Source organism: Curcuma longa, chromosome 4, assembly GCF_044706935.1.
Source record: "Curcuma longa cultivar G26 ecotype Majalengka, Jawa Barat chromosome 4, ITB_CL_G26_1.1, whole genome shotgun sequence".
Taxonomy (NCBI): domain Eukaryota; kingdom Viridiplantae; phylum Streptophyta; class Magnoliopsida; order Zingiberales; family Zingiberaceae; genus Curcuma; species Curcuma longa.
The window spans coordinates 2,789,404-2,811,681 of record NC_133864.1 but is presented as its reverse complement, the minus strand read 5'-3'; the positions used below and the strand labels follow the sequence as shown (position 1 = coordinate 2,811,681).

Sequence of the window (22,278 nt, the reverse complement as noted above, 5' to 3'; positions counted from 1 at the left end):
ATCACATGTCAAATTCCAGGTGTACCATCAGATGAATGAGCAACAAAGAAAGTTCTAACAACTCAATCCCTTGTAATAATCAAATTATGATCAGACTGTCTATGCCAACATCAAAGAACACCGAGCTTGAAGTGTTTGATAGATGCAAAATAAATAAATAAATAAAACATGGGTATCGCATGTACAAGGAGTAGAATAAGCTTGCCTATTTGCTTTCAGCAGCAATGGAGACGAAACAGCCAGTGAATTTTGACAAATAAAACAGATTGCTGAACTTCTGATGCAGGATACAAGTGTGGGCTTAAGAAATGCTACAGTGACTTGATTGCCCAAAACAAATAAGCTACAATTGGAGGTTTAATGGATATGTAAATATGAGGATCAAGGTTTCCATATCTTCATTGTACCATCTTCACCATATGTGACAACTAAATTTCTGTGAGGGTGATGAGTTACGCCGATGACATCTTTGTCATGTACCTGTGGGAGCATAAACAAAAGCAAGTTATAAAAGCTCTAACTAATTGTTTGTGCAGGGGGAAATAAATAAATACAACAATAGCAAAAAACACTGTAAATTTGACAAGAAGTCCATTCTTGATAATGCAATGCTAACTAACATGACAATCAATTCTTCCAAAAAAGATATATGGAAAGAAACACTACATTTTAGTGGTTAACAATAGCACTAGAAGGGTGTCACAGACCTAGCATCCACATCATCTATCCACAGGATAAATTTTAGACTATAATGATGGATAAAACTTGTCATTTAATATGTGCTATTGGTTGTGATATAGCCTACACCTAATATAGTCAAACGTAATATAATTGTTGTGGACTCATATGTGACGGTGTAATATCCTAATTTGGAATAAATCAGAGTTGACTCCCTTCTCCCTCCCATAACTTGTATCCGTGCCGATTATTTGTGCGTTCACGCAAACCCCATCCATGCGACAAGTTTGTCTCTAGGCTCTTTTCCTCTTCGTGTGAGGTTCTGCATTGCTGCTTTGTCTACATCCTCTTCATACATGATGCAAGTCCTCTGGCAGTTGTGCCATCCCACTAGGCATGAGCCTCTGGCTGCCTGCGCCTACTTAATCGCACACTCGCATGCCTCATGCTCTAGCAGGCATTCACATCAAGCTTCTCCACACACCACCTACAAACAATCCATTTGCTTGCATTCAAGCAGTTGCATCCAAACAGTCTCATGAGTCCTGTCGCCTTCTCCCATTCATAGAGAATTGGGTTGAGTTGTATGCTATTTCCCTCCTCGTCAGTACCCTAATTCAGCCAGCCTACTGCTATCGAGTCTTCTTTCAGACGAAGCATCGGTTAGGTTCAAGTTCAGAAGGCCCATTGCTTAAGCCCAGTCTAGGCCAAGCAACTCTTTGTCCAAATGACAAAATCCTCCACCACTACTTTGATGCCCCCTTGTTGGGACTATTCCCACTATTTCGGAGTCTACAATCATCATGATGGAAAAATTCAATAGCCAAAGTTTTGCCTTGAGTCGTGGCCCTTTGTGTAGTCTATGGATCAAGATCAGTTAGAGCACCTTACTACAGCTGCCGACATGTCTAAAGTCCACTTATTCATCATGGGAGCAAATGGATGCCTTGCTACTGGATCTTCTAGGGTAGTCGATTTCCTAATCTTATGAGCCTCTTCTGCTTTTTCCTGTTACGAAACTTAGATAAAGACAGGCTATTTATATGGGTGACATCTCTCAAGTCTATGATGTCATTAACCCTCTATTCCAGTTACATCAAGGTAACAAGATGACCAATTGAGTGGATCACCTTCACGTTATTATGACCAAATTCAGAGATATTCACCCTGTCTCTTCAATTGTCAAGGAGATGCAGGATCACATTGATAGGTTGTTCACCATCATATTTTTCCACACTGTCTACCTTAAGTTAGAGTCTGTGAGATCTCAGATCTTATGTGATTCTTCCATTACTCCACTATATATGTTATGTACATGCAGATGTTACATGACTCAACTACTACTCTGACCTTGCAGCAGATCAATCTACTTTGGTAGTTGATTTGCCTCCTAGAGGACTGTTTGGTAGTTGTGGAGGCCAACAGTGAAGTTGAGATGGTTATGGATAATAGAATAAACTAAGTGCCCTCACTGTGATAGGTTTAGGCCTGTTTGTGATATGTGTCTCTCTTCATGAATTCCCTCTCAATCATCTATCCTACATTGCTCATGTCGCACAATTTGACACTCCTTGACCTACTAGTTCAAGTTCCACTGTTACAATTCCTACAAAAGAGTAGTTTCAACTTCTTCAGCTCCAGGCGACTACCAATGCAACATCTCAGTCGGCTACCTCATTTACCCATGGAGGTAACCTCTACTGCATGTCTATCACATACATACAGGTTGTCCCTTGGGTCCTCAGCTCAAGGGTCTTTGAGCATATTTTTGCTAGCACATCTTTTTTCTCTATTCTCATGCCCCCTAGGCGTCCTGCCAGTGTCACAATAGATGATGGGTCTCAATTATCAAAAATAGATTATGTGCCTCACTTATTTATAAACCTCGCTTTATTTATCTTCTGTCCTCTATATTGTTAACTTTCCATTCCATTGAAGTTATTATCCATTAGTTGTTATATTTAATACTACTTCTGTTTCTATTTGGACGAGGTGATTGGCGTAAAACATGAACCTTATGGACTTTACTAGCTGGATGTGCCGTCACTATTTTTGGTTCTTTTGGCTAAACTCTCTCACCTCTAATTGTGCAAATGTCTTAGTCATCCTTCCTTCAAACACTTGAAGCAAATGGTTGATAGAGCATGAATCCTTGGGCCAACATATTACGTCTTCTTTCCCAATGAGTGTCCATAAATGTGATCTAGAACCTTTTTCTTTAGTTCATTTAGATGTGTAGGGCCCAAGTCATGTCAACTCTGCTTTTGATTAAAAAGCTTTATAATTTTCATCAATGACTATCATTAAAAAGCATTAGAATAATACAGTATGTTCTAATGAAAGACTGTTGGTTAAAATATTTTTGTCCTGTGGTTGAGGTTTTATTATATAAAGGACCACTAATTTTTTCTATGTCTTTTAGATAGGGTCTGGCATAATTAAGTAATCCTAGAAAGGATCTTAACATTTTTGTTTCTTCTAATTTATCAGGGAAAGCTAGTATTTTTGTAGTTACATGTGGTTGTAAGGCTATGGGTCCCTGACCTATCTTGGCTCCTAAGAATTCTATATGTTGAGTGGCCAATTTCATTTTCTTCTTTGACACTATGAGTCCATGCTTTTCAAACAAGTTAAAAATCATATGTAAATAAAATGTTCTTCTCTACGCAGTCCTAATGTCAAGAAATAATTCTGTCTCATTAATTCCAATCGTTACTATCTTTCTATGACATTCTACATCAGTCTTCAGACACCTCAGCAAAATGATATGCGGACAAGAAAAATTAGCAGTGTGTCAAACCCATTCAAACTCTTACATATACATGTGTCACTCTCATTCTTGGGTGATGCTCTCACTTCACACTATCTTACTAATTATGTCATTCTCCGTTCTTCGTAGTTAGGTTTCATTAGTTGTCATCTTCCCTAGGACACTTATCTATGTTCTTCCATCATGGCTTGCTTTGTACATCTTATATCCCCTAGCTGTGATAAGGCTCTCAAGTCCATCTTTTATGATTATTAATAAAGTGATTATCTTTGATGACGTGACCTTCTTTGTATCCACTCCTCACTATTGAACTCCTCCATCCTTATTATGAGTCAATCAAGGAAGTTTTCTTGTTCCTACACCATTCTTTCCCACTCAGTTGTGGACCTGCCTCCAACTTATGTGATTCCACCGCCTGAGATGCCACATACCTTGTATGGTTTCACTTCCTAAACAGGTGTATAGTCAATGTCCACAACATGAAGGTACTTCAGTGCTTTCTCAAAGACTCACTCTCAATCACTAACAATCGTGCCAGATCCTACCACTGATTTGGACATTCCCATTGCTTTTCGCAAAGGTGCATACAAATGCTCCATCTCTCATTAGCTTTCACATTTTATATCTTTTATAGCTTGTTGTCATTCAAGTATTTTTTTATCTTTACTACATATTCCTATGCACTTTTAGATCCGGGATAGTGTTGGTGAACGAGATGGATACTTTGCATTCTAATGACACTTGGCAATTGGTTCCTCTCGCTCCTAGGTAATCTACAGTGGGCTGTAAATGAGTTCTTCCAGTAAAATGCCCACTAGACGACACTTTTAATCATCTTAAAGTTTATATTTCCACCACTTCACTCTTCTTCTCTATCTTGATCTTTTTTTCTTCTACTCTGTCTGCTGTAAGCCAGTTGGTTAAAATCTAATTTTTTTTTCAGACATTTTGACATAAATATTCCAACTATTCCAATTCTGTAAAGCCTTTTCAAATTACCCATGAGGACAACCCATTTGAATAATCTGATTATCAACCTAAAAAAGATTTATATGTTTGTTACAAACCCATGTCGTGTCATTTTTCACAACAATGAATAGCTGCCAGTATAAACATTAATCAGTATCTCCACTACTAGCTATATTTAATATAAACGATCTCACATAATAATGGGAAGAAAATGAGAGAATAAAAAATTTCAAAGCTAAAATTGCAGAAAAGACTTCAGATGGATATGTGAAAATAGGCGATCTCAAGAGATCACGGATGATCTCTTTAGAGAAGTGAAGTGATATGTAGAAATCAACGATCAGGTTCTAAACTGCACCAATATGAAGAAATGGAGGATCAGGGGCAGCAAATCAGACAGATCATACGCTAAGCCTCAATTTGATCAAATAGTTGGGTAATAAGTTTAATCAGACTTGTATGGTAATTATCTTCATAATTGAAAACCTTTCCTATCTCAAGGCCTCGAGCAAATTACTAATTATCGCCATACATACAAAGCTTTCCCACCTGGTTTCTCGAAGTTTTCCACTTAGAGAGAAAAATGTCAATAAATAGGATACTACTACTTTCACAAACTTTGAGAATTGTGCAACAAAAGTTGTCTGCAATTAAAACTTTAGACTTGCTAATAAATCTATAAAGCAACAATGAAAATAAAGATCTGCACAAAAGAAAATCATAGTAACTGAATAAAATAGATTCATAATGTGAACCTTCATTAGGTGTTCCAGTTTACCAGACTGATGGCTGAAACAATACATATTCCTGCGCAATATTGAAACATAAGAATATCAAAAACCAAAATATCTAACGGGAAAAGCTGAATGAGTCCAACATATTGAGTACAGTGAATTGGTTATACATTAATCTTAACAGTAACAAAGGAAAAGTTTAATGTGGTAGAATATACCACTGTAAGAGTTGACTACTTGAATTGCATGCGTTTTCTAATCCATTATCTAGTTCTTATTTTGGGCAAACCAAGTAATGAAAGTGTAGTGTCCTAGATAGAGAAGTCCTAGATGCATATGACTATGTACTAGCTGATATGTTATGTGTAGGCTCAGCGTTGAGACCAAATAAAGAATCCACTAGGTACTTTTCTTGTTAGCTTAGTTGCATAAGAGAATGAAACAAGATCTAAAATTAGTTGCACAAGGGAACAAAACAACATCTAAAATTAGATAATTGAAACTGCAAATAACTAAACAGGAAATAATAAATAGAAAAAAGAACACTCATACATGTCTTCACCAACACAGTAGATCCATTCCCCTTTTGGGGAAACACACGCTGCAACAAAATCCCCTCCTTCTCTCTTTCCAGAAGAGAAACTTTTTACAACCTGCAAGAACATCATTAATATAGTGTGTTCATTAAATATGCACTAAAGGAACCGAATTTACTAATTTCAAATACAGAGCATTAGCACCTGTCCCTGAAGAGTCATTATGTATACTGAGGAAGTCTTGTTGCAAACTATTATATGCTCATTGTTTTTTGGGGACAAATGAACAGAGTTTACAGACGCATCACCCCCCTGAAATACCAGATAACTGTACGTTACAAACAATTTGAGGGGCATTAAAAAATAAATCAAACTTGAAGGTAAATTAAAAGATCCAAAATACCCTTAGTGGAGGTGGTGGCTTAAAGGTTTGTAAACAATCTGTACTCTTCATGTCCCACACCTAACCAACAATACCATGAAATCTTTACTGTTATTGTTTGCCGCTATAGCATTAATTCACCAATCCCAAATGGTTGGGCATAGTTGTTGTATATTTTTATTTTAGTAAATAAGGATATTAATCCAAAAGTCAAAGTTAATGTTTGTACCTTCACAGTACAGTCACTAGAGGCAGTAATAACACGACTGCCATCATTTGAGAAAATTGCATCGTTCACATAAGAAGTGTGACCTCTGAACTCCTTCAACAACTTGCCAGATTTGAGACCATGGATTCTATGACCAACAAAGCCAAATTCAAAAATTGGAATGAAATAACCATGTAAATGTAAAGAAGATCTATGTTCAAAGGGGGAAATCTTCATATCAGAAACATAAGAGCGACAACATTTCATGGCAAATTAGACAAAAAGTTATATATAATGGCATATTTGTTGTGGAAGGAACTAATGCCACAGTCCATAAACAATACAAATATTGCTTAAATAAATCACCAATTTTAATTTAAATGAGAATAGTGGACCTACAACAGTATCAGACCATATTTCATGTAGACAACCAAACTGAATACCTACATTCCTAGAACTATTAAATAAATAGTATGATCTTTTTGAAATATTCTGATAAAAAAAATTTGTTACATTTTTATGTTGTCAATTATATGGAGTTAATGGATTCAAAGTCTATTTGGAAATATTCTGATAATCTTTTTTTTTACATTTTAATGGTGTCAATTATATGGAATTGATGGATTCCAAGTTTATTTGGATCCTTTTATTTTTTAATTTGCTAGCATAAAATTAAAGTAGGATCAATCGACCCTTGACTTCACTCTTCTCTCAGGTGGCTCTACTACAACCTCCACAATTTGGAAAGGTAGACAATTCGAGCACAAGGTAGCACATATTCACAGAAAAATTAGCGCCCCCCCCCCCCCCCCCCCCCTTTTCTTTTCTTGTTGTTGTTGTCTGGAAGTTACAATGTAGGATAGCTCAAATAAAGCATTTGGGAGAAACAACAAGCAGAGATAAGAGAAGAGGTATGAGAGGCCTTAGGAAGCCAGCAGGGGAGCTCATATAAAGCATTTGGGAGAGGCCAACAAATGTAGACATGAGGGAAGAGGTAGGAAAGGCCTTGAGAAGCCAGCAAAAGTCAAGTACCGCACATCAGCACAAGCCAGAACTGTCACAATCATGACACAAATAGATACTGAAATCAGAACCTATTGAGGTTCACCACTACCTCAAAGCTTGGTTAAATACTAATTTGAACCTTATTCATAGTTTAGCTTCATATCAAAATTTAACTCAGTCTACATGTTCTACAAACTCAACCCCATATAACATCAGAAATGTTCATGGTTGAATGATACATCAGTTGTAGGTTTAGAACTCAGAAGCTCAGGATAAATATCACAATGTCTAAATATATTATAGCCACAAATTAATCTTTTCTCAATACATGACCAATCTCATACTACGGCTAAAGCAACTAATTACAAAACAAGTTCAAGCTTCCAATATTATCAATGTAGAGAAACTCAGATTCTTCACCTCTTAAAAAGCTATATTCAAGTAGTAGTTGAAATAAAAACTTATTCAATTACTATATTTTCTAGCTCAAATTTAATTAGTTAAGTAGCATTATTGTACACTGATAAAAATAAAAATCACTCAGAAAATCTCTAAGTAAATGTTCAGTTGCAATATTCCTTAAGATAAAATGATATGGTAGGATGTTAAGAGAAATTATGGGTACATGATAGGTTGAAAATTGGTTGTGAGAAGAAGAAAACCTTGCTGTACCGTCAAAGGATGCACTCAGGAGCTGGCTACTGTCACGAGAAAACACAAGACTGGTTACACCTTGAGAATGTGCTCGTTCAAGGCGCCTCAAGCATTGACCTGTTCTAATACGCCAAACCTGTAAGATCAAATCATCACATTTATCAGATACAATAAAGAATAAAGTAGAAATAGAAATTGCAACCAAGAATGAACATAAAACATAAAAATCCAAAACATAAAGGAGCATTCTCCAATAAGCAGTCCATTAATACACCATTTAATTTTGTATTATGAAGATTGAGGTACTAAATAAACTTTAAAAAAGGCAGAAAGTTAATCTAAGACAAATAGCAGCTATACAACTGCTAACTAACCAGGCATGTTTACATTAACAAACAATAAGAAGGCTTTACTTTAACAAGCATATAAAATTCAGATGGAATATTGTACCTTAATTTTTCCATCTTGTGACCCAGATGCTAGCATTTCAGAATCTCTACTAAAATCAACACAAAGCACTGCATCATCATGCATCATAAAAGCATCCTGCAAGGATTAAGCGATGCAGGAGTCACCAGACAACAAAAACTGGATCAACTTTATATTCATGTTATGGATGAGGCAAATTGCTACAGAATACCAATTTAATACATGAACAGAAGGCAATGTCGGCATTTGTTGGCATCCACCAATGACATGAAATTGATAACTAACTCAATGAATGAGCATTCAAAGACGAATGCAAGTGACCCAATCAAACTTTACAAATAACTCGGTTATCTATATAAGCCGATCCATCATGGTCTAGAAAACAATTGCATTTCATACAAACCCAGTCAAATTCTTCCTGCCCAACTGGCAATTGCTTGTGGGTCATGACCAATTCATGGATAGCTCGTTTGCATCAGTTGCAATGTTCTCATTTTTCTTCTGAAATTATAGAAACTAAAACTGCAATATATTAAGCCATACTGTCCTTATTATAATTTGATGCCAAAACACTTTATTTTAACCATGTTATGGTAGGCACAATTATCTTCATTTCTACCCCTTGTGAGACTCATCCAACCATGGTAGTTCAGATTGTGATCCAGATCTTAGGATCTTATGGTCATAGGCATAGTTTACAATTTTGAGCGGTGCTGGTCGGCACAAGCATAATTTATCTTTTCAGGTCGCCGACCGGCACCACCAATAAAAGGTGCAGCCTCTCGCAACAGCCTCGCAGAGGCCGCAAGCAAGGCAGCCTCGCAAGGCCTCTGCTTTTTTTTTCCTTTTCTTATTTCAATTTTTTTAATGAATTAATTTTTCTTTTAATTATTAATTCTTTTTCCTTTAAATTTTTACTTTTACCTTACTGTTTTGAATTCAAAGATTGGAATTTTTTTCTTTATTAATTTCTTTCTCTCCATCCAGCCACAAAGATAAATACAGAAATTAAGAGAGAAAAAGAATATTTTTTTAAGGATAGAGGGAAAAATACCTAAAGATAGAAAATATATATATATATATACTATAATTAGTAAATACTACTATAATTAAATTAAATTATTTTATATAAATGTAGTTTAATTTTAAACATATTAAAATAAATTAAATTTAAACCTATTTGATCTTAATTATCATGTCTACTTGGGTGTCCTAAATTGACTTGTACTCAATCCTAATTTTTAAAATATTAATTTAATTATTTGTTTATTTTTTAAAATTATTTAAGATAAAATTTTTCAAGAAGATAAAATTTAGTATTTAAAAAATTTTGTATATTCTAACTTTTATGATGTATAGAGATCGAGAATTAAAGTCATCATTTAAGAATTATAATATATATATACTCAATATATTAATCATCTTCTATTTATCATGTTACTATACAATAGAAAATTTATACAAAATTTTTACATATTCTCCCAATAAAAAATTATATTAATCCATAAAAATTTTGAAGTTTTCAAATAAATATAACATAATCAATCCTTAAATTCATCAAAATATATCAAAAATGTCTAAACTGACTGAAGATGATGACCATTATAAATACAAGAGCTCAAACTCGATGTCTCTGCAATGAAACTTGAAACTGAAGATCAATCATTCATCACCATTGTAAATACAAACTCTCAGACTTAATACCTCTACAATAAAATTGTAATTAAAACTATTTAATTATGTGCAATATTAATAAAAATATAAATTTTAAATTTATACATTCAACAAATGGTTGTTATAAAAGATTCAATAAACATCAAATATTTCACAAGATAATATCAAAACTTGAATTACACATTCAACATCTCAAATATAATATATAGTAAGCATTTATAGCAATTAAATATTAATAAAAATATTGTTTAATTAATATATTTTATATTTAAAAAAATACCGAAACGATATCGGCATGACACGATATGGTACCAAAATTGTCTAATTCCGGTCATGAATTGAAACTCCAGCATGGTCAAAATTTTAAACTATGGTCATAGGATCCAAACTGAACAAAGCAATCCATATTTGTATTAGGCTAGGGTTACGAACATACAATTTAATCCTATGTCTCTTTATAGTTCATCTCACTTCCAACAACTTTAACTAGATATAATATATTTCCATTCGATTAGGCATTTTAATGATCGACATTTGGTGTAGAAAATACCTTTTGTGCCATAGCATTAGGAAAACTTTTTAATTATATAAGATTTCTTCTTAACGCCTGGGTAGAAGAATTCAGTTTAACTATTGTCATTAGATAGATGGTTATCATTACCTTATTGAAGTTGTTCCTTGATATATAAAGATTAAATACTTGGAATCGTATTGTACTTTTCATACGTTTACTGTATGATTAATTTTATTAATGTTCGTGACATTGGAATAATAGTTTTAAAATTTTCTTACTGATATTCTATATTGAGACTTGAAAATTCATATATATATATATGATGCATTATAAATGCCAAATAAATTTCTATAGCGTTTTGGTTTTGATTTAGTTGCAGGTTCGTATGATCCTACAACCCTGGTCCTATAGACCTCCCATTCCTAGGTAGGATCTCGATCTTGCCAACCTCGAATCCAGCAATCATTTCTCAACCCTTTGTGAGATTCATCCAGATCCATTTATTATTCCCTACACTAATCTAGTATAAGCCTCATCATCTAGCCCTTGGTGTACATAATCATTTGTCTCAGACAACGGAAGATTCCTAGGTAGTGTAAGATTTCATACGTTTACTGATCTTGCCAACCTCGAATCCAACAATCATTTCTCAACCCTTTGTGAGATTCATCCAGCTCCATTTATTATTCCCTACACTAATCTAGTATAAGCCTCATCATCTAGCCCTTGGTGTACATAATCATTTGTCTCAGACAACGGAAGATTCCTAGGTAGTGTAAGATTTCATACGTTTACTGTATGATTAATTTTATTAATGTTCATGACATTGGAATAATAGTTTTAAAATTTTCTTATTGATATTCTATATTGAGACTTGAAAATTCATATATATATATGATGCATTATAAATGCCAAATAAATTTCTATAACGTTTTGGTTTTGATTTAGTTGTAAGTTCGTATGATCCTACAACCCTGGTCCTATAGACCTCCCATTCCTAGGTAGGATCTCGATCTTGCCAACCTCGAATCCAGCAATCATTTCTCAACCCTTTGTGAGATTCATCCAGCTCCATTTATTATTCCTTACATTAATCTAGTATAAGCCTCACCATCTAGCCCTTGGAGTACATAATCATTTGTCTCAGACAACGGAAGAAATTGTCATCATATTCACCAAGATGGTTACTCCTACTCTAACAATCCTATTTTCAAAAAATGGATGATTTTCAACAATTAAATAATCTCAATATGAGGTCCAGAGGAGTGCAACTGGAGGAAATGATAAAGAACAGCTTGTGGGCTTTGAGCACAAATCTAATTTGAGTAAAACAAATGTAGTATCTAGCCTAGTGATTGGTTAGGCAGGATCCAGGAAGAGCAATCTGTGATGCCCCAACAACTAATAGTTAGTTGTGAAGATATATTCTTAATGTTGACTCTCAGCAAGGATATTCTTAAAACAAGGTCATTTTATATTTTTATTGCCTACTATTTCTGATAAGTAGAATTAGATCTCTCTCTAGCTCTCCACAGTCCTCACGCCACCAATAAAATTGTTGATACACCTAATTGCCAATTGTCAAATTTACTTTGCCTTTCTTCTGTTGATAAAGTTAACTTGACTGATGTATAAAAATATTATTTTGATGAAACAGGTACGTTTTACAAGTATGAATTCATTGAAACTGCCACAATAAAGTGACAGACTATCATGTTTCTTACCTGTTTTATTATTCGTACATTTGAATCTGATATTCCAGGTACCAACTAGTAATCTTCTACAACTCTTTTTACCCACTCAATCTTATTTGTCAAATTGATATTGCATCGCAAAGCACGATCTCTGAAATGAGATAAAACATAGATAAGATCAAAGATCAAGTCGAGCCACAGTGCTTGCATGATAGCAAAGGTTTAAAGGTACTCGAATGTGGTTTGAAGGAGAGGGGAACATTGGTGTTCACAGGAGAAGGGGGGAGAAGAGGAGGTTTCATATGTTGTGCAAAAGTGCCCGTGAGTGTTGGTCTATTCTGTGTGTCGATTGGCGGGTAAAACGAAATGGTTCACCTGTGCCAACCAGCACAGAGTGAAACTTTCAACTGTGGATGAGACATGTTAATCCACATGATACAAAGTTAAGGCTACTCTTTAGAAAACTCTTGAAATATACATTTAGTATTTTTGTCACCTAGACCAAATAAAAAATAAATTGAAGTCTCAAAGCTGGCAGGAACCTGAAGTTACTACTTGAAATATCTAAGTGAATACAAATTTCTCATCACAGTGAAAATTGAATGTTCAGGGTAACTAACTCACATCGGCCTGATACTGCAGATCCTTCTTAAGCTTCCCACTTATATAATCCCAAACCTGCATATAATTGGAGAAATGAGTGATGCTATTAACCTGTCGCTCGCAAAGCACCATGAATGAAGAAATTAATACAACATCCTACCTCTACAAATCCATCAACTGAGCATGAAACTAGGTACTGACCATCTGGTGAAAATCGAGCACACTCAGGGTGACTTTTCTTTCCAAACTGCAAAGAGGCAAATAGTACATTGGAATTCATTAACAAGAGGAGAATTTTTTTCACTTGGCACAAAAAAAATATGTTCAGAATGTAGAGTTGCTGAGAGAGTCTATATAAAGTGGAGACAAGGAAGAAACCACCAAAGCACGTGTAACTAGAAGCATGATATATGTTGAACAAATTCTTGCATATGCTAGACCCTGTAAGGTTTAATGCAATCTGAGTCAAGCAATATAAATAAGAATGTTATGTGGTGATATTTATCATTATCATATAATCTCTTATTCTGATATGACTAAACCAGTAGCTTCTACAATGATCAAAAATGATTTCAAGTGTTGATCGGATATTGAATGGCAGGACCAAAACATATTGTTCTGACAGCTGGTTGACATTAATATTGTGTTGGGCCACCCCTACCAACACAACTTCGCTGGTAGTGATAGAGATAGGTTATATCCTGGCCATCGATTAAAATCTCAAGTTGTTTAGTCCAATGCGAGCGAAACATCTCGTTCCGCCAACGGATAGGCACTGATATAGGCGGTTCCGTCCGGAACACCATCTGGAGGCGTTGCGTGGGACCGGAGATGCCTCCGGAAGGGCCACGTGGTCTCCCGGTCGGGCGGAACGGGGTGACGGAACAGGTAAGATTTTAATAGCAATAGGTTTTTAATAAATAACTTAGAGTTTTAATAAATGACTTAGATTAATAATTTTAATCAACTCTTAGCTATGATTGGGATAATTTAAATAGACTTAATTAAAATCTAATAAAATTATCTTATTATTTTAATATATATATATATATATATATATATAAAAATAAATAATTATTTTTATTTTAAAATATTTAGATTTTTATTTTTAGTTAATATCTTTTATATTTAAAAATTACTAAAACCATATCGGCACGATACGGTACCAAAACTATATTGTTCCAATCCAAGACCGAAATCTCAACACTGCTCGAGATTTTAAACCATGATCGTGACTAGTACTAGCTGAGATAGAACATTTTGTTCCCATGACTCACTGCTAATCATGGAAAGGAGATGAAACACTATAAACGAGAAAGGAGGGGAAGATGGAGATTCTACAGTTCTATTAGATTTGATATTATATAGACATTCAACAGTATTAGTATATTTTTGTCAGTATTCTACTGTTATATGAGAAATTGTGGGCATACTAGCATATTTCCAAATTTACATAGCTAAAACTTCAATAATAAGATCGTTAGGTTGCATAAATATTAGTTATCAAAGGACCAGAACAAAAAGTGTTCTTTTATGAGTAAAAATGATCAGTAAATTAAGCAGCATGAAGCACTTGACATATTTTCAGAATACTAGTATACTACCAATCAACATGTACCTTTATTGGGTGTGCAAGGGTGGTCGGGTACATATCATCTTCATCTTGCTTCATTGCAGCTGTACCTCGGAACAAGTCAAATTGAGTGCCTGGGGGCAACAATCCTGGGAAATAAAAAAAAAAAATCAGGCTTCTGATTGAAGGAGATTCAAACCAATAAAAGCCAAGATGGTTGAGCTTAGTTTAACTTAAAAATTTTGACCTTGATGTTGCTGCCACTTCAAAGATTGGCCAATCAATGCCATCAATCGAGAAGGTGGTACAACAGAAACTTCGGCAGCAAGAGCTGAAAAATTCCAGGAGAAAAAAAAATGATGTATATACTGCAAGAAGCCATATGATGTGTTTAGCTGGAACAACATAGATGGCACGCACAGTTTTTTATCAACCAATTAATAAGGCACAAACCAACAAATATAATAGCGCAAGAAAATTACAAGAAACCTAGCTAAAACTCAACATGCTTTTTTTGTGTCATGAGAACTATGCAGCACAAAAAAAAAAAGATAGATTATAGAGAAGATATCATAGTCATGTCAATAGAACATCATATGCACATGGAAATATACAACAGGACATCACAATATAATTATTGTCAATGTGCCTGAGGACACATAATATGTATTTCACAATTCCCTTTCAAATATAATCAAGAACTATGTTGCTTTCAAATAATATGGCATAGTACAATTCTACTCACTGCATTTGAGCAATCAATATTAAAATCTATAATAGTTTGCATAAAACAAAGGATTATTTAGAATATTATAAAAAGATTAAAAAAAATTGTGTGCATGAAGATTGTTCCAAAATTGTTGTGGCAAAAAAATAAATTCAATGTCCCAACTTTCACTATTTGTCATCTAGCAGTCCCAGTAAAACTTTATGGTATAATTCATATATTTCTAAGAAAGGCACAAGTGAAACACTAGAAAAATTCAAAATATCAACGTTTTGTAGAAAATAAATCTCACTTACAATCTACTACTTGCTAGAACTAATAACATGCAGATCTTTTTAGTTTTCAAATATTACACTTTCAGTTTCAACAAGTCTACAAGAGTTATAAAAACATGCACTATAAACAACAATTTTCTTGATGCTCAATAGACAAAATAAACCAAACAAGATCTGACAAAGAGATTCCACTATAAAAAATTGTCAAAAAAAACAAAATTTGAGGAAACGTTAATAATCTTGAAAGTTAAAACGGAACCTTGAGCGATTTGTGAACGACGCTTCTCCTTGGTAGACTCTTGATATGCCTGATAAGTGGAAGAAGCAGCCCATATCAAAAACAAAGAATGATCACATTGAAGGATCCAACTACAGGAAGTAAAAAAGCAAACAGGATACATGTTCCATGCTGAATCTAGGTCAAGGTGAAGCTTAGAACATCACACAAATTTTTAACGGGAAGTTATAGAGCCTACATTTTTTATTAGAAGCTCTATATTTGTCCTTAAAGCTCTAAGCATCACATTAAACCATTTAGCCTTTTTGGAATAAGAGAGCTGCACTGTCCTGAAATTTCTGTACATTGATCAGATGGCCCACTTACTGTTTTGGTTACCCTAGTATGTTGTTTCAGGACAGTTATGATGTGACATCACTGTACTTGGAAATTTGTAGCATGACAATAAACACGGAGTGGTAAGACAGCATAGTCCATGGGATGGTCAGCAAAGAAAATCCAGCACAAAAATATGACAAGGATTTTGTCCTAGTAACAGGATTAAACTAGGATTAACAAAGACATTGAGTCCTTTTTTTCCCTCAAACTCCAAAAGAAGTTTGCACTCCTTACAAATAGCTATTATATCCACGTTGAACATTCCAAAACTATCTAATACTCTAATTGATCCAATACTAAATTTCACATAGAAGATGCACTTAGGACACCTCCTTGAACATAGCTTTAAGATAATAATTATCATGGTCTCAAAAGTTCCAACTTCCACTAACATGTTGCAACAAACAAAAAATCAGCTAATTGGTAAGTAGAAAATGAATGGCCCAACTAGAAATAAACATGCAACTGCATATGAAACTTCACACTCCTAAAAGGTAAATGTTGTGGACAAGCTTTAATTCTGAGGTTTAACTACACAATTGCTTTATGATACATAATTAATATGAAATTTTGCCATTTTTCCTTTCATGAGTGCCTTCTCCAAGACCAATCACATAACAAGGACAATCCAAAGAATAACCAGAAAGTACTTAATTGTCAGCACACATGAATTTGAATTTCATTGTGCCTTGCCTGAAATACACAAGGCATATCATTCCTATCCAGTCCCAAAACATGGAACAGGATGGCATGCCAGCATGACTAAAAGCCTGATTTCATGAAGCTGACGACTGTACAAGGTGGGTACAACCAGTATCTTCTTTCTTGTAAAATGCCCTTGCATGTAGCCTCCATCTGAACCTGATTCCTCTGGGAAATTACAAACTGAAAGATGATGCCAAACAAGGAGTATGTTAGATGCAAATAAGTATTCTTCCACCTTTTCTTCTTCCTTGTCCTCCTCATCTTTCTCCTCCCTCCTCCTCCTCCTCCTCCTCCTCCACCTACTCTTCTTTTTTCCTCTTCCTCCTCTTCCACATCCACACCACTGATCAATAACAACCTTTTCTATGTTTGCCCAGGCAAAGTTTGCTACCGGCAAGGAATCATTTCAGACAAGGACCAAAAACAGTTACAATACAGGCATATCAAACCTTGCTTATAAGCTTGTTCAAGATAGTGATATTTAATACCTTCAAACTCGGAAGACAAAGGAAACAATTATCATTAACTTAGGAGTTCTCTTTCTTAATGTCTAGCAGAAATTACATTAAACAAAAAAGGAAATACAAACATGAAAATAGGTTGACAAGCAAAAGACAATAGGGTTAAAACCTAATGAGTCCCAGCACATGATATACTTATAAAAGCAATGTAGGTTGAAATTAATTGCATATCAAAATAACCAGTAATACAAACCTCATTGGGATCAAAGTATGTTCGAACTAAGAGATGCTCAAGACGTAAATATCTCTCAGGTTGTTCTTGCTTCATTACTCCCATAACTTGTGTTTGTCTAAGAATAGCGCGTGCAGTGTCCAACTCACGAAGCTCAATCATTTCAAGAACAATCTGTCAGGCAAGAAATTGAAAATCAAATAATTATCTCACAACTGGAATCAAAATCTCACAAATTGATATTTCTGGCAAATCCAACAAAAGCATGTTGAGTATTCTTTAAAAAAGGGAGTAAGATACGTCCAAGGCTTCACTAAACTAACAAAAACCATTACATTTAGATAAAGAAAATCAGTAAGGGACAATTTTATCTAAGTATTTATGGAACAAAATTTGCATTATAATGTTCAAGTGAGAAATGAATGATCTGTTCTATAGGTAATAATCCCAAAAAAGTGGCAAATTCAAAGAATAGAAATTGAACAATAGAATAAACACTCACTTACACTTAGAACATGAAATAATATATTATCTATGACAATTTCAAGCTACTCTCCTCCCAATAAACAACAATGATGTATGCAATGAAGAAATATTTTAAATTAAAACAAAGGGTGGAAAATGTCACATAAAAAAATGAAAATGGAGTAATGTTTGATTAGTCAAGAAGATACCAAAATCTGAAGCTACAAACCTGTTCATAGAGGTCCTCCAGTTTCTTTCTAGGAAGTTTAAGTTGCGCAACCTGAGGCAATATTGCATCCCATCTTCCACTATTGATGTCAGCGATAAATGTTTCAAGACTGTCCACAGTGTTTAATGAGACTTGGCACTCCCTCTGCAACGTCTGGAAGGTTTCATGTAATGAATTTTCTTTGCAGAACTGAAGAACAATTTTGATTACACTGCAATACAAAGCAATGAAAGTAAGATTATCTAAGTAGTGACTCTAGTAAGTCAGCAAGGGCAAATATATCAATAACATAAAAGTTTGTTTGGTGAAAATGATGAGATTATAAAAAGAAAACAGAAATTTTACAAGATTTATTATAAAGAAAAAAAATTGTTATGGGACTCAGCATAGTAGCTGTAATGTTATCAGTTTAACAATTCTCTTATTCCTGAAAAAGTTGAGAGTAAAGGAAAATAAATTAATCTTTTGGATTATCATTTTACTTATTACATGAAAATGAAGATGCAATCAAAGCACCATAGAGAGATATTTCACGCTTTTATAATGTCTAGAAGACAGTGACTAGGATACACTTTGCTATAATCTTCAAAATAACTTAAATAAAAAAGAAACCTAATCGATGATTTGATTATCCATTGACACAACTTTCATCTGTTGATCATCTCAAAATCCTCACTTGATCAGCATTTTGAAACACAGGGAGCGACTCTACACCATCAGGTTCACAAGTTTCCATCAAGTTCAACTGAAAAAATACACTACATAAACTGACTCACGCCTCACTCAGGTTCTCTATTCTTTTGATTGAATATACAAGGGTAAGATTTCTAAATCATCACACCTGACCCAGTGCATAGGGCGTCAACCAAGCTTGCTTAATGACCTTTTAACAATTCTAACAATCTGTTCTACCCCAACAATGCAAATAAAGTCCTCCATCTCCATCAAACTAAATCACTATCCTAGACCTCCAGCGAAATAGTGTTTTCTAGTGCAGTAGAACTAGCTTCAGTTGCGATGGTCTAATCAGGATACAATTACAAGTGCGAGAGGGTCAAAGTCCAACAAATGGACAAGTTGTTTCCTCGATGATAACTCAGGTCACAAATTTTAACTTTCCTCCGCATTTTAAGTTCCCTGATAACATAAGTTTCCATGACTCCAAGTTTAGGGTTGCCCCTTCAGAAACCATACCAGCACAAAACACACAACAAATCCCAAACCAAACGGTGAAGAAAACAACTCTACCCACATAGAAGATACAGGAGGATGAGGCAGTTGTTGTCAATAAGAGAAGCGTAAAACAGAGGACTTACTCCCGCGCTTCAATTTCCAGTGTCGACATTGCCGAACGAGCTTACTGCAAAATAGTAAAGCGTAGGCGCGAAAAGGCCTCTGCTGACTCAAGTAGGAGATTGGTCGACCTCTCGTAGTCGGCGCGTTAGAATGCTCCGGCTCCACGAACCCTAGACACCGGACGCCTCCTCAACAGGGTGCTTCCAGTTCAGCCGTCGTCAGCGCAGCTAAGAATGCAGGGACTCGGAGGTGGTGGACGGAACAGAGGAGTTCGCTTCGGTCTAGAGGCTGAATTAGGGTTTAAGTATATCGAGCCATATCTTCATCTCTTCATCTCCTTACTTCCTTTCTTCAAGCAGACGAGAGAGGGAGAACTCGTCGTTAAGGGGAAGGGAGAAAAGGCCGAACCTCGCAGCTACGGGCGGCGCCGGCGCTCGCAGCGACCGTGTACGCGGGTGTGTGCGGCGGCCGGTGGAGAGGAGCGACTAGGGGCTAGTGAAGCCGTGAAGGGGTGAACCGGCGAGGGGACCGGCGGTTCGGAATAAATCCGTAAATCAGTTGCTGATCCGAAACCTTATCGGGTCAACCATAGAATCCGATATGAGTCCTAATTAAGTGAGTCAAACCCACCCATAATTAATCACCCATCAATCCTTCCTTCATCTAACCCAATGGGATAACCCCAAATTTGCTTATAGGTAAATTTGGGTTCTAAGCTACCATAAGCAATGCTTCAAATCAAATTAAAGGTGAGTAAAAATTTAATTAAATTAAATAAATTGAAATTTAAATTAAAAAATTTTAATTTAATTATTTTAAAATTTTTATTTAAAAATTAATTAATTAATTCGATTTCAATTTTAAATTTTTTTATTTAACTAAATCAAATAAATCTAATTAATTAAAATAAAAAATAATCTATAAATTTTTAAATAAGTCATAATATTTTTAAAAATTAATTATTTCAGTTAATTTGATTTTCGATCAAATTAATTGATATTTTATTTATTTAATTTATTTAATTTTTATTTTTGATTAGTTCAATTAATTCAAAAAAAAATCAGTTCAATTTAGATTCATTTAATTCGATTCAATTTTAATCGAATATTCAATCCTAATCAAAATTAATTTTAAAACATTATTTATACAGTGACATGTCGTTTGCACAGTGAACTCTGAGCGAGAAAGATTAAATTGAGTAAGCCGAATCAAAAGATCAAATTAGGAGATCGACTACCTTTGTCGAGATGTTTTGCCACTCAATTTATTGAGGGATTATGAGAGAGAAAATTTATCCTCCTCCCTCTCTCTTTGAAAAAAAAAGTAAACGATGAGAAGGTATGAAAACTTTCTTTAACAAAAGTTGGTATCCCTTTAATCAAAGGCTTCAAACAAACCACTTGGTAGTCTATTAAACGCCACATGTTTTGCTTCCTCTTTCAATCTCTCTCCCCTCGCCTACAAGCCCACCTTGCATCGAACCCATGATCAACTATCATAACCACAACCACAACTCAATAATTCTCACCCTCTAAAGTGTCCTCCAACCTCTTTAATCCCAACAATTGTTCTAAGTCTCTAAGTCATCGAACGCAAATCAATCTAACCATATTAGGTAAATTGAAAAGCACAAACGACACATCGCTCCACAGCCAAGATTCCAAAGTTGTCTTTTTATGAAAGAAAATTAATCCACGATGCATCATAATTAGTAATCAACCTATTAATGTCTGATTAACTACGAAAACGCTTTATCGTTCAATATTTAAATAAATACTAATGGAGGTCAATAGATTATCTTAGAAATTGAAGATAGGTTCAAGAGTTGAATGAGTACTGGTGTGGTGATAAAAGGCAAGGTTTTTTCCCAAACAATCAAAGCTTAAAACTCATGTCACACATGCATGTGGCGTTTGAATAATTAGTGACGTTGGGGCTCCATGTCATGAGTTACCTTACTTCTTGAATTTATTTTGTCGGTGGAATGTGGGATCGGGACTATAAATATAGATTTGTTAAGACGAGGGTCATTCCCCCCAAAAAAAAGATTTTAAATTAACATAAAATTGAGGTTGTTAGGATGCGTTTAGATAAGAAGAGTTCAAGACTTGGATTCGCCCAACTATAAGTTGTTTCTGACCCAATTCATCCTTGAGGTGGGCAGGGCTTTTCCTTCTGATTTGTCCATTGGATAAATTCAAAAGTGCAAGTGACTTCTCGTCCAACAATTAACGTCTTAGATTTTTTATTTTACTAGAGGAAAATATCTTCCAAAGTATCATAGTTATAATTCAAACCGTGGATATTTGATTAATCCACTAAATGTCTTACCGTTGTATCATAGTGGTCATTCCTATTGCATTTGAGATAAGTTGTAAATGTAAATTACAACTCGTTGTTCATGTAGGTCTTAACTTCGGTACATACAAGATTTGATTTGAGGAAATATGGTATTGACTTAGATTTAATTTAAGAGAGCTCAAAGACAACTCATTGTTCATGTAGGTCTTAACTTCGGTACATACACGATTTGATTTGAGGAAATATGGTATTGACTTAGATTTAATTTAAGAGAGCTCAAAGGTATAAAGGCATGACCATTTTGCTTGTTTGACATAATTAATCCTATTTGAAGGAGTTTGAAAATATCTTAATTTGAAAGGCAATTTAGAAATTATGACTTATCTAATAACTTAGTCTACTTCATCATAGCAAGTTAGCTAGATTTAGAAGACACTGTAGGATCAAAAATTTAGCGATAGAGGAGATGAATATAATTTGTAAATTATATTAGAACCGATAGAATCAAAATATGCCCACAATGGCATGATATTGTCCACTTTGGACCT

At 34.7% G+C, this 22,278-nt stretch overlaps 1 protein-coding gene across 1 annotated transcript; it reads right to left on the bottom strand.

Moving 5' to 3' along the window:
* Positions 1–134: 134 nt before the first annotated feature.
* Positions 135–19,921, bottom strand: LOC141826896 (suppressor of mec-8 and unc-52 protein homolog 1). The gene is made up of 16 exons (XM_074714215.1): positions 19,450–19,921; positions 18,134–18,344; positions 17,461–17,613; positions 15,685–15,733; positions 14,671–14,754; positions 14,469–14,572; positions 13,011–13,097; positions 12,872–12,925; positions 8,387–8,482; positions 7,945–8,072; positions 6,299–6,425; positions 6,091–6,150; positions 5,892–5,999; positions 5,704–5,804; positions 5,173–5,224; positions 135–480 (listed from the first exon to the last, which is right to left on the bottom strand). The coding sequence occupies exons 1-16, from the start codon at positions 19,476–19,478 to the stop codon at positions 382–384; spliced, it is 1,542 nt and encodes a 513-aa protein (XP_074570316.1). The 5' UTR covers positions 19,479–19,921; the 3' UTR covers positions 135–381.
* Between the last annotated feature and the right edge of the window lie 2,357 nt (positions 19,922–22,278).